Below are 12,756 nucleotides of genomic sequence, written 5' to 3'. Positions count from 1 at the left end.
AAGAAAAATAGCTTTTTTAGGGAGAAAAAATAGAGCGGCATTGAAATGTTAAATTATTGGAAGCATAAAAATGAAATAAATATAATAGAGGAGAGAACCTCAAATCTGAAGGGGAGATAAAAATACTAATTAATAAGAGAGAAGAAAATTTTTTCATAATTTATTTACTCATTCAAACAACCTCAACCACATCCAAAAAAGCCTATAATTTAGAACATTTTAGTAAGGACAAACATACATACTATATGGTAGTGGTGGAAAAATGGATAAAAAATCAGTTATCCATCCATATTATTCAATTTCATTTAAAATGGGTCAAATATGAACAAGAACAATATTATCCACTTAGAAAATGAATAACCAATGGATAACTAATGTGTTTAACTTTTATATTTGTAAGACTCAAATTGGGGGCTCCTCAAGTTTGTGAGACTAGGAATTCTCCCAAAAGTGATAGATATTCACGAAGCCATGGATATCCATGGTATCTGCACTTAACCCATTTTCTATCTGTATTAAATATGGATGGGGTCGGATAATTTATCAATTTTCGCATTACTTATTTTCGACCAGTCCATATCCAACCCGACCCGCCCGTTTGCCACCCATATATGGTATATATAATACTTAATACTTGAAGTAGTATTTCTTACACCAATAATATCGTCTATAAAAGATATTAGGTCAGATACAAAGGGCATCCTAGTGCACTAAGCTCCTGCGGGAAGGATCGGACCGCAAGGGTCTATCGTACGCAACCTTATCCTACATATCTGCAAGTCAAATACAAAAACATATCATGCTTATCTTCATAAAAATATATATAAATAACCTACCTAAATTCTTAATCGTTGCAAGTCCATCATAACGAATAATTGTGCATTCAACTATTCATCAATCAACAGCCCAATAGAATCTCACTAGTGGGGTTCAACTATTCATCAATGTAAATTCTTTTTTTAATTTAAATAAATAGTATTTTTTTCCGATGTCAATTGTTAATACACATAATTCATTCTTATTCTAAATTTTATACACTTTTTATAATAGATGCAAAAATGCGTGCAAGGCAAGTACACTAAAGCTAGTATATTAAAAAGATCCTAAAACTTCTTTTATAAAATTCATATAATTATGAGACACAAAAAAAACCCTACGAGACTTTGATCCAGCGGTAGAGCTAGTTGACTTTGGGGGCCTAATTTTACTGTAGAGCAAACTGAAGTTCCATACTTGAATATCTGTCGCTTGATTTTCAGTCACAGCTTCAGATACTTTTTGAGCAAGTTTTACTGCACTAGTTCTGAAAACTGCACTAAGTCCCAAATTTTTTTTGGTGGAGAATTCGTAACTTGATATCTTCCATTGGTTTCTCTACTTCTCTCCATCGACTGTGAAGATCCCATCACCTAAAAGATCATTCAAGATGCCGTATTGGAGCCAACCCTGCAAAGTTTTAGTCTGAGAAACTGGGAAATTCTTTTCTAATTTATTTTTTTGTTTTTGGAAAATAAGAATTTGGGAGAAGTTATGTACTAATAGCACATTAATACTAATACGAAAAGTTTAGAGATTCATGTACACATAAACCAAATGGTGTACGTACTAGAGAAATTTGTGTTTTCTTAATATCAAGTGTTGCAAGCACACTTTAACAGTGATTTCATTTTCATGGTCTGTGATTCAATAGGGCAATTCTGCATCAGATTGAAATTCAGAAACTAGAAAGGTTTACTAGTTTTCGACGTTTCAAAGGGAACTTCTCTAGATATTTGCAGTGAGTTCTAGTGATTTGTTCTTACAATAAATCCTTAAAAACTTCTAGTTTTTTGTGAAATTAACAAGAAAGGGAACTAGAGACAACAGGTGATTCATTTACTAAGGTGCATCAAAAGGAAGTAGTGTAATCATAACCTCCAGAAATGAAATGCAAATCTTTTATGCTTGACTCAAAAATGATCTTAAGGGCAGAAAGAGAAAGATTTTGGGTGGGGTGAGCATAACATGTTTACCTTGCCATAGTTGGGGAAATTGGTTTTCAGAATATACTCCACATTAGCCGCGGCCCGACAAATTTTGTGGCCTAAAGCCAAATTTTATGCGGGGGCTTAATTTTTTTTAATTATTATTTTTTAATTTGAAGTCTATTTTTCTATTTTTTTAGATGCGAAGTCATAAATAATTTTTTTATAATCAATTTTTTTCTAATAATTCTTTCTCAATTGACAATATAGTTAATCCATTTAACCTCTCTTCGGACATTATTGAGCTTAGTTAAGATTTTATCAATTTTAATTTCGAAAAACTTCATTTTGCTGAAGTAACGGTAACAGGACTTATTAAAATTATTCTATAAGCAATGAAGAGAATTGGAAAGGAATCAAAAAAAATTTATTTTATTGAGTATATCAATTAAATTGTTATTTTCTAATTGTACTATTTTCCTTAACACTTTTAATCTAGAAAAGAAATTTAAATCATCAGTATCGGATTGATTATTAAGCTTCAAGGAACATCAAGATTAAGGTAGTATTTTTCCAAATTTTCATCATTTAGTGATCTCAAATTTTTACGCTAAATTGAAAACAAAAAATATTTTCATGTGCTTCGAATTGTTCAATCTACTTTTAAGTGAAAAAATAGTCTTGTCTACTATGTATAAAAAGTAATTAACTGTGAAAGACTCTTCAAGATATTTAGAGATTTCAAAACCAATATTCTCGTCAAATTTTTTTTTCTATATATCACACGTTTCTTACGAAGTTCGGGTTTGATTTTCATTTCAGATGCAATTTCCTTGCAAAAATTATACCAGTTGCAAATCCTTTTACCCTTTAAGCTTTTAAGATCACAAATTTTAAAAGTCTTTTTTTTAAAATCCGTGACGAGTCAAACATCCTCATCTAAATTGAAACATAGAGAGAGTATATAATATATTAGGTATAATAAAAATGGGGGCCTAAAACAGTTGCTTTACTTGCTTTAGGGTAGGGCCGCCCTTGATTAGCAGGGTCTGAGGTGTAAACCTCACTTCGGAAAAGATAAAGCAACCTATAGGTCTTGTATTTGCTTGCCAGTTCTGCCATGTAATGATGCAGCCTGTTGAAATTCAGCAATTGGTTGATGACTGTTCCAGCAACAGGATGGTACTTTCCTTTGTTTGCTGACCCGTTGAAGATAAGTTTGAACAAACATGCTGCTAAGATAACAGCCAATGCTGTAACTGTGAGAGTAGTAGGAATAGATGGAACGTCCATGGATAAAGAGCTCCTTTTTTCAGTGGGAATGAGATGTTAAGCTGCCTGCCCACATTGGCGGAGCCAGGATCTCCTGGAAGGGGGTTCAAAAAAAAAATTTGTGGCTGGTGGGAATTGAACCTGTGACCTTATGAAAGTTTTGAACCCCATTGACCACTAAACTACACTTCAGGGTTGTGTCAAGGGTGTTCAAAACTTAATATATAGAGATAAAAACCAGATTTTGCCTTATATATACCGTGAAATTTTTCGGCGAAGGGGGTTGGTGAACCCCCTTGCGCCCCCTAAATCCGCCCCTGCCTGCCCATATATATAATGTCTGAAAATGAGACATACCAACCAAATTTGTTGTCCCCTATTAAAGAATGTTGTAATATCCAAGCACGTAAAAAAGAAATTATAGAACACGAACGAGTAATTTATCCAAAAACGTGTTCTTGTCTGTTCCAACCTCATGCACAATAGACAAGTAGGATATTGAGGCCAAATCAATATGACAAGAATAGAAAAAGGACTGAAACAGAAGAGACTAAGAACCAAGAAATGAAATTCAGACGACAGACACACACTTGAAAGTAAAATTACAGGACCTGCATACATGGTTTCACAAATAGTTGAGAAGTGGTAGCATTGAAGCTGAACACCCTTCATGGGCAGACATAAGGTTGCTTAAGAACCTGGTGTTAGGCCAACAACACTTCCATCACCACCCCTACCATTCAAATTAGGCTCACTAGAATTAAAGCGGTCACTATGGATAATTCTGGTATCATTAGACTTTCATACACAAGTCCCTTTGCTTTCTGGTGATTAAGGTTCTAAGCCAGAACTCTCTAGCCTTCTGCTTAATATGTGGCTCATGTTGGTTCTTCAACACACTCACTCAAAGATATGCTAGCCTCTGATTTAATGTTCAGAAGAGATTGAACACTTAGGTCATCCATATGCATGAATTCCCATGCACCATAATCCAAACAAAGGGATACAGCTGAATTAAAAGATGGAATTTGAAAAACCAGTAAGTATTTTCATATGTTAATTAACTTATCTCCTCATCATTCCAGAGAAGGGCTCATATTAACTCTCCTTCCCATCTCATCACTCAAACTAGTTAATACAGACTTTATTTCTGTCATCAAAACTTGAGGTGTTCCTCTTACAGAAAATTCGTGGACAACTCCATCAACTTCAATCATACTGCATCCAGGAACTGTCTTCTCAATCCCTTTCTCCTTCATAAGGGCTCTAATCTCCTTAACATGGTCAAATCTACCAGCTTTGGCATATATGTCGCAAAGATTAACATAAAAAGCATGGTTCAGAGGCTCCAAAGCAATTAAATACCGAGCAACCTTTTCTCCTAACTGAAAATTTCGGTGCATTTGGCAGCCACCAAGTAGTGCACCCCAAACGAAAACATCTGGCTCCATTGCCATGCTTCTGATTAGCCCTTCTGCTTCATCAAAGAGACCAGCTCGACCAAGAATGTCAACCATGCAAGCATAGTGTTGAACTTGTGGCTCTATGTGATAAGCGCGCCTCATCACATCAAAACACCTTCGGCCTATCTCTATAAGGCCAGAATGCGCACAAGCAGACAACAAAGCAGTAAAAGTTACAGCATTAGGCCTCACTCCAGCCTCTTCCATGTCCAAGAAAAGCTCGAAAGCTTCTCTGCCATTCCCATTAAGAGCAAAAGCAGAAACCATCGCTGTCCATGCCAAAACATCCTTATTTTTCATTGCCTTAAAAACATCAAGTGCTCGAGAATCACTCCCACATTTGCCATACATGTCTACTAACGCTGTGGCAATCACCATATCACACTCCATTCCACTTCTGTTCAAGTAATCATGCACCCACTTACCTTGATCAACTGCTCCAAGACAAGCACAAGCTGAGATTACACTAGCAATTGTCATTTTATCTGGACTAACCATATCATCACCTGAAATTTGCATTTCATAGAAGAATTCTAAAGCTTCTTTTGGTCTACCTCCTTGTACAAACCCTGTGATAATTGAATTCCATGTAATAATATTCCTCCTCTTCATCCTCCTAAACAACTCTAAGGCCATATTCAACTCTCCGTTTCTCAGACACCCAATTACCATAGAATTCCACGAAACAATATCCTGATTTGACATTTCATCAAATACCTTCCTTGCAATTCCCACAGACCCGCACTGTGAATACAAACCTATCAAAGAATTTTGCACAAAAACATCACTATGAAACCCAAATTTAACAACGTGGGCATGAACACTTCGTCCGACGAATTCATCAACTCTGCTCACGCAATGTTTTAACACGAAGGGAAGTGTAATAGAGTCAGGTGTAATATCATCAAAGAGCATTTGTTTGTACAAAACTAACGGCTGACATGAAGTGGGGTCGTGGATTCTTGAAGCGTAAGCTCTGATCATGGAGTTGTAAATAAAGAGAGTTTTTTTGGGAACGAATCTAAATAAAGTGTTGGCATAGGTGAGAGACCCTGATTGAGAAACCGTGCAGAAGAAAATAAGGCGAGAGATTAGGAAGCAACGGTCAGTGATGAAGAGGCGAGGAGATGTAGTGATGCGGGCGTGTATCTGCTTCAGTTCTCTCATGCTCCTGCAATTCTCAAGCAGGCATGTCAGTTTATTCTTCAAATTTAACCTTTGGAACTCCATCGTTTGACAATCTAGTAGTAGTATATTGTTCAGAGTTTTAAAACAGAAATAAGGAAATTGGGAACAGTCAATTCTATTTCAACTCACTGTTGGCCTTTTCTGACGTTAATGTACAATTCATTCCAATCGAAATAAGTGTAGCATTTGCTAAATTCCTTGGTGAACTATCATTTCCTTCCAAATTCTGAAATAAAAAATAAAAAAGCTAGCTAGATATGCCACTTTGCCAAGAAAATATTAAGATGCTAGAGATTAACACTTGTAAGGAGAGCTTGGTGGATGTGAAAGGCGGTAAAGGCTCCAAATGTAGTATTGAAGCAGATATATCAAGTTATATGCCCACATTTTTGAAAGCCAAGGTGTGTTGTCATATATATCTCCAAATAAAGTGATTCACTCCGATCTCGCTACTGGCATGGTATGGTATGCTTTCTCCTTGTGATTTCCAAAGATATATTTACATGGGAAAAGTCGAGATGCAAAGTGGACCTCACCAATTATAAGTACCATGGCAGGCCATACATTATACATTCCAAGTTCCTGGAGAAGATAGAAAATTGCCTTATACATTGCCATAGGAAATCCAACCAGAAGACAAATAATTGCAAAGGCTGATAGTTGATCAACAACGGAACTTTACTTGAAAAGATGGAATGTTGCACACGAGTTGCTTCCTCAATTTCTTAGAAACTTGGCGGCACAGGATTTGAAACAGATACCCTGTTCTTTGAAGTGTATGTCTTCACAAAGCTGTAAGTTTTTTCATCTTGCAAAGAAGACGACATTTCTCTTTGGCTTAAAGACTTGGCAGTTGCTTCTGATGTGTGATCGTTTTGCCAAAATAGAAAAGAAGGGCTAACCTACCTACAGCTCCATAACTGGGAGCTATGTGGTATTGTTCGAAAAATACACCTCTCCACTAAATAACGCATTGGGAATAGCATTTGAGAAGAATCAACTTGTGCAGCCACGAAAGGAAATTGGAGTCGTCCAAAAACCACAATTTTGTAAAAGACAAAACCTTCCCCACCTCACATGGTGTATGCACTTTGTATCCTCTATAGGAAACCCTCAATCCCCTTTCCCGCCTGTACTTCCCTGTATATCGAAAGGGCTTCATCCATTACTTTAGCCTGAGCCAACAATTGTGCTCTCTTCTTCCCAGAAGGATGAGTTGACAGATAATCTCTCAAAGCTGATTCACCAGAAATCTTGCCCAGCTTCTCATAGACTGCCGGAGCTATTCGAGGGTTATATCCAGCAGAAGCCATCAACAACAGCCCTATGTAATCTGCTTCCATCTCCATCCTGGTAACACATAAATGCAACAGGAATTACACCCGGCAAACGTTCATCCTATCTAGCACCATGAGCTTATTTCTTGCATTGTATATGCATGCTCGCTAAGAAGACATGTGAAGCACACACAGATAAAGCATTTGAGATATTAACAGTGAGACTCAACAGAATTTAACAACCCATATAACAAGTAGGTGATGGCAATAAGGTTTGAAGCCAAGAGTTTCGGTTCCAAACTCTCAATGATCAGTGTGATTAGTTATATCACCAACCTCTTCAACTGGAACAAGCTCATCGAGCAATACACTACAGATTTTAACCAACAAAACCAGAACAAGAATAAACCTAAATATACTTACTGTTGCATATCTCATTAGTTATGAACTCCAGGATCACAGTAAAACTATGGATGCATAGTGATTACAAACTTTTTTCATCAAAAGTTATAAACAGATTAATAGAAGAAAAAACTTACTAGACCACCATTAAATAATAAAATGCACCAGACAACGGGCACAAATAAAAACATTTGAGCATCTGGAATCAGTGACTTCCTCCCCGTATTTATTCATTTTTTATGTGGGACCTGTGGGCGGGGAAGGTGGGTTACACGACAGATATTGCTGCTCCCATTCATTTTGAATGTTGAGGTGTCTAATCCCTTTGGAGACAGAAGCTTGTTACCTATTTTCCAATCATTTTTAACATAGTTTCTTTCATTACTCACAACGTGATCAATAAAATTCTAAAATCTTTCACCCAAGTGACTAAATGGATGATGTCAAATACAGAAAAATTGGGGTGACCTGGAGTCAACAACTAAACTGATGTCACAAATGAGGAGACTAGGATATACGTTCAACGCACATATAAAAAAAATCAGAAAGTAGCACCAAGTTGTAAGAAACATAAGCTGGTCACATATTATAGCTTTCTGTTCACACGGACTATATTACCTATTGGCACCACTTAGACAAAAAGTACAAGAGTTTGAGAGGATAACATCTCAAACTTAGGTTGTCCTGCTTAAATGGATGTTGTGTCTCCTTTTTTGCCTTTTTTTGGCTCTCACTTTTGGCACGTTGAATTTCCTGTGATAGACTCCTGAGAACCGCCTTAGATTCACTAACCAAATAAACACCCTAAGGCTAGGCCCCCTAAAATTTAGAAAACTCAGGTTCCCTTTTCTCAAAATTATATTTGTCATCCGAAAGGCTCACTAATTGAAAGACATCCTATGGCACACAAGTATTAATTTTTAATGCACACTGTACCAGGGATACTCCATTACTGGGATGAGGTATTTCTTGTTTCATTTCAGGATAGAGCATCCTGGTTTTAAGATTCAAATATTAACCTAAAATAGGTATTCAGTGGCCAATTTTAGGTCATCCTGCAATTCTGAGAAGAGGAAACAGGGCGGGTTAATTCAAATAAGAAAAACCAGGACTCAATTTAAGCCAATACTTCTTGAGTAAATTTTGAAGAGCTGCTAGGTGTTCGTGTCTTCTGGTTGAAGACTCTTTAGATTTCTGGTAGATTGGAACTTTGGATTGCCTTGTTAAGAATATGAAAAGGAATATTTGTCAGCATGGAATTGCCAAATTTGTTTTGCAAAGAACAGGTTGCAATCTATCCTTGCAGTTAAGGACACTGCTTCATTGTCTTTTATACCGAACAATCATCTTTAGTTTGTACCCCCATTTTTCCGGTTAATATTGAGATGCTTTCGGATAATAAATACCTACTGAATGGTAATTTGACTTACATTCACATTTTTGTAATGTCAAAATCAGAGGAATTGACGGAACATGTCTTATGGCTTTTGTTTTTCATTGTTACTAATGATTTTTACAACATTCTTTAGACTTTCAACATCTTAAGGAAAACTATCAAACAGATATAACCAAACATTTACATACAGCCCCCCATATTTTGATTTTCATATCGTACTCGTATCCGCGCCTGTGCTGTGTAGCAGACGCCCATCAACTATCCTGTTTTTTCCCTTGGAATGTCTTTTCTATGTTTCAGGCAAACTCGCTCATGAATGAAATTGACGAACTTATATCACTGAACCGGAAAATGAGAGATGAATCAGGGTTGAATCAAAGAATGAAACGGGGAAAAGAGAGAAGAAGCAAAAAGCATCTCCGGAAAGGAGGAACTAACAACATCAGAAGATGAATGCAATGTGCACTCAATTGCACCCGGCCAGCCATTATCATGTTAACATCGATACAAAGGGAACATGGTCTTTACCAAGCATCTTGAGATGTCTAAATCAAGAGAACCCTCACATAAAGCACTCAAGGGAAGATCCCCTCTTTTACCCTACCATTCATTGCAGAGAGCATGTAGATGAGCATCTTTACAAGCCCTAAAAACCAAGTTGTCTACATTATAAACTTGCTCTACTTTTTTCTAATACCTTCCTAAACAAAAACCTTATAAATTCTTCCCACGCTGTGCCAGAGTTAGGATATCGGGTTCCCAGACACCCTGTTCTGCTGGTCCAAAGGGGCACAAAAACAAGTCTTGCGTCTCTTTCTTTTTCTTTGGTTGCTCTACAAGCTCTATTCGCCTGGTATAGAAGCAAAACACTTTTGGATAAAACATTGAATTCCTAACTACCAACAATTTCAATGTCTCATGTTCTGTTGTACTATTTCATATGTGTCAGACATGAAGGGACAACCATTTAGAAGGGCCCATGCGTGTGCAATGGGAACCATTTGAGCGAAGTATAATGTAATTTAGATAGTGAGTATAACAATTTTATTGTAAATATGTTTTTTCTTCACATGAGGTTTGGAGGACGCATATGAAAAGGACAAGGGACACTAAGACATGCCTTGATATATATGTAAAAAAGGGGGGCACCAAGACATGCAAATCAAGATTTTGAAGTGATCAAGCTTATACAGAGAGGCTCAAGCTCTATGCCTACATGTTGCAATTATCCGAATCAGCATTAACAAATATTTCACGTAAACAATACTGCTGTAACACAAAAAGTGAGCTTACTAGAATGACAACTCTATGATGCAAGCATTTCAGGAGAGTAGTTCCTGCTTCTTGGCAGCGTATTGAACGTGTATGTGACATTTCTATGACTATTTATTAACTTAGTGTAATTGAATAACTGAGGGAATTGTGTGATAATACACAAAAATGTTAACTAAATCCTAAAAGAGAAAGATATAACATAAAACACACAAGCAAGAGAAACTAAAAATCCAGACAATAAAAGGCGATATACATACCTGCGTGAGAATGGAAGCCTTAGGAACAGGGCTGACATGGTGTTAACAACATCAGGCATAACAAATTGATAAAGAATCATTTGAATGATCGTAAACCACAAGTTTTTCGTAATTCCCTCAGCAGCATGGCGAGCCACGGCATGCCCAACCTATCAAAGCATTGAAACAAAGGCGCGAATAGGACCATACTAAAACAAAAGCAGAAATACAGCTAAATATATGCAATGCACCAAATGATCAACAAAATGGCACAAATACCTCATGCCCAATTATGGTTGCAATCTCAGCATCCGTCCTAAAATGTTCGAGCAACCCTGTGAAAACTACAATCTTGCCACCAGGCAAACAAAATGCATTAACAACAGGCTCATTTACAACCAAAACCTCCCACTTCAGTCCCTCCAAATGCCCGGTAGCGGATTCTGACCCCTTTTCCTGTCCCTTCTTCCTGCTTTTCTGAACCCAACTGTCATCAAGAATCTCATCCTCTTTACTCCATTTCGCCTCGGGGTTACTATCACTCAATGCTATCAAAGTCTCATGCTGCCCACTACTAGTCCCATGAGATGCCATGTCACCTGATGCATAGTGAAGATCAGTCCACACTTGTTCTTTTCTCATTCCTCTTTGTAAAGCTTCAATTATATCTGTAGCTATAAGTCTCACCCTAACACTTTCCGGGTGTATAGCTGGCAATATTTTCCCTTTGAATGTCCCTTTCATCTGTTGAAACTGAGTGTCACCCAACCTTTTCTCAAGATCTTTAGACAAAAGCACAAAATGGGTTCTCTTGGTATAAGGTATAGTCTCCAAATTACCCATGTAAACAGTTATCACTAATCCAGAACCAACCAAGACAACAGTAAGAACAGTTCTTGGATTCTGAAACCATCTCTGTGGACCTCTTGGACGAAAGTGATGAACTTGGTGTCTATCAACATAGTAATATCTTCTACCCCCACCCAAAAAAGGGCCAGTAGTATACTTATTTTGCTTGATGCCATATTGAAAACACGAGTTTCTCAGAATCTTTGAGGACGAGGTGGAAAACCCAGATGCAGAATTGAATTTGTTGGGTCTTGGAATGGTTTCTTGAATGGAATTTTTGAGTGAAAACTTTGATGCGAAATTGCGAAACGCGTCAAGACCGAATTTTGATCTTCTGTACCATCCCATGACTGCTGCGAGGACCTCAAAATCAAAGAAGAAGGATTAGCAGTAAGAACAAAAATCATTCAGACGTCAATTTCTTGGAGCAGAAGTTAAATCTGAAATTAATCCTAAATATAAGGGCCAAAAGAGGTAAAGAGAGAGAAAATGGAATAGAAAAGGGGAATCAGAGTGATTAGGTGAACGGAGAGGGTCTGGACGTGTCTGGAAATTTGCAAAAGCGCAAAGCAATGAAGTGGGCAGCGGTGGAACCCCAGAAGTAATTCTTCATCTATCTTATTTTCTTCTGGAATGTTTTTTTCTACTACTTACAGTTTGTTTGTTGTTATAAAATAAAAACTATAATGTAAAGACAAGCATAGAGAAACTAATATGTTATTTTACTTCAAACTTATATATATATAATGAAATGAAATCTTCTCTATTTATACAAGAAAGGAAGCTGCTGTGTAAGTTGCTACTGCAAGCTGCTGTGTAAGCTGCTACTATACCAGATATAGATAATCTTCTACCGAGGGAAATATTTATCCATAACGGAGTACCGAAAGGATAAGCTCGTACCAGGTATGGATAATCTTCTACCGAAGGTAACGTTTATCCATAACGGAATACCGAAAGGATAAGCTCATTGTACCAGGTATGAATAATCTTCTACCGATAGTAATATTTATCTACAACGGAGTACTGAAAGTATAAGCTTATTGTAATAGGTATGGATAATCTTCTACTGGGGGTAATGTTTATCCATAGCGGAGTATCCAAAGGATAAGCTTCTTCAGGAGGCTTATTTCCAATAGACTACTAAATAGATAAATATGTTTACGGCGGAGTCTCATATGGATAAGCTTCTTCAGGAAGCTTATTTACAACGGAGTACCAAATAAACATCCATAATATAATATATTTATAACACTCCCCCTTGGATGTTTAAAAGATAATGTGCCTCATTAAAACCTTACTAGGAAAAACCATATGGGAAAAAATCCTAGTGAAGGAAAAAGAGTACACATATTTAGCAATACGCATTGCTAGGTGCCTCATTAAAAACCTTATAAGGAAAACCCTGTGGGAAAAAACCTTAGTAAGGAAAAA

At 36.9% G+C, this 12,756-nt stretch overlaps 2 protein-coding genes across 2 annotated transcripts; both read right to left on the bottom strand.

The window, feature by feature from the left end:
* Nucleotides 1–3,696: 3,696 nt before the first annotated feature.
* On the bottom strand, nt 3,697–5,947 carry LOC109240933 (pentatricopeptide repeat-containing protein At5g66520-like). The gene has a single exon (XM_019407625.1). It carries the CDS (start codon nt 5,927–5,929, stop codon nt 4,313–4,315), a length of 1,617 nt encoding a protein of 538 aa, XP_019263170.1. The 5' UTR covers nt 5,930–5,947; the 3' UTR covers nt 3,697–4,312.
* A 271-nt stretch (nt 5,948–6,218) lies between these two features.
* Nucleotides 6,219–11,974, bottom strand: LOC109240934. The gene is made up of 3 exons (XM_019407626.1): nt 10,753–11,974; nt 10,495–10,643; nt 6,219–7,237 (listed from the first exon to the last, which is right to left on the bottom strand). Exons 1-3 carry the CDS (start codon nt 11,668–11,670, stop codon nt 6,988–6,990), a joined length of 1,317 nt encoding a protein of 438 aa, XP_019263171.1. The 5' UTR covers nt 11,671–11,974; the 3' UTR covers nt 6,219–6,987.
* Between the last annotated feature and the right edge of the window lie 782 nt (nt 11,975–12,756).

This window comes from Nicotiana attenuata, unplaced genomic scaffold (genome assembly GCF_001879085.1).
Source record: "Nicotiana attenuata strain UT unplaced genomic scaffold, NIATTr2, whole genome shotgun sequence".
Lineage (NCBI taxonomy): Eukaryota > Viridiplantae > Streptophyta > Magnoliopsida > Solanales > Solanaceae > Nicotiana > Nicotiana attenuata.
This window is presented reverse-complemented; position numbering and strand designations above follow the sequence as displayed.

Coding starts and splice junctions, on each gene's coding strand:
- LOC109240933 (XM_019407625.1), bottom strand. CDS start 5,929: ATGGAGTTCCAAAGGTTAAATTTGAAGAATAAACTGACATGCCTGCTT.
- LOC109240934 (XM_019407626.1), bottom strand. CDS start 11,670: ATGGGATGGTACAGAAGATCAAAATTCGGTCTTGACGCGTTTCGCAAT. Junction 10,644..10,752: donor CAACCATAATTGGGCATGAG/GTATTTGTGCCA, acceptor ATGCTTTGATAG/GTTGGGCATGCCGTGGCTCG. Junction 7,238..10,494: donor AGGCTTCCATTCTCACGCAG/GTATGTATATCG, acceptor ATGTGTTACCAG/GATGGAGATGGAAGCAGATT.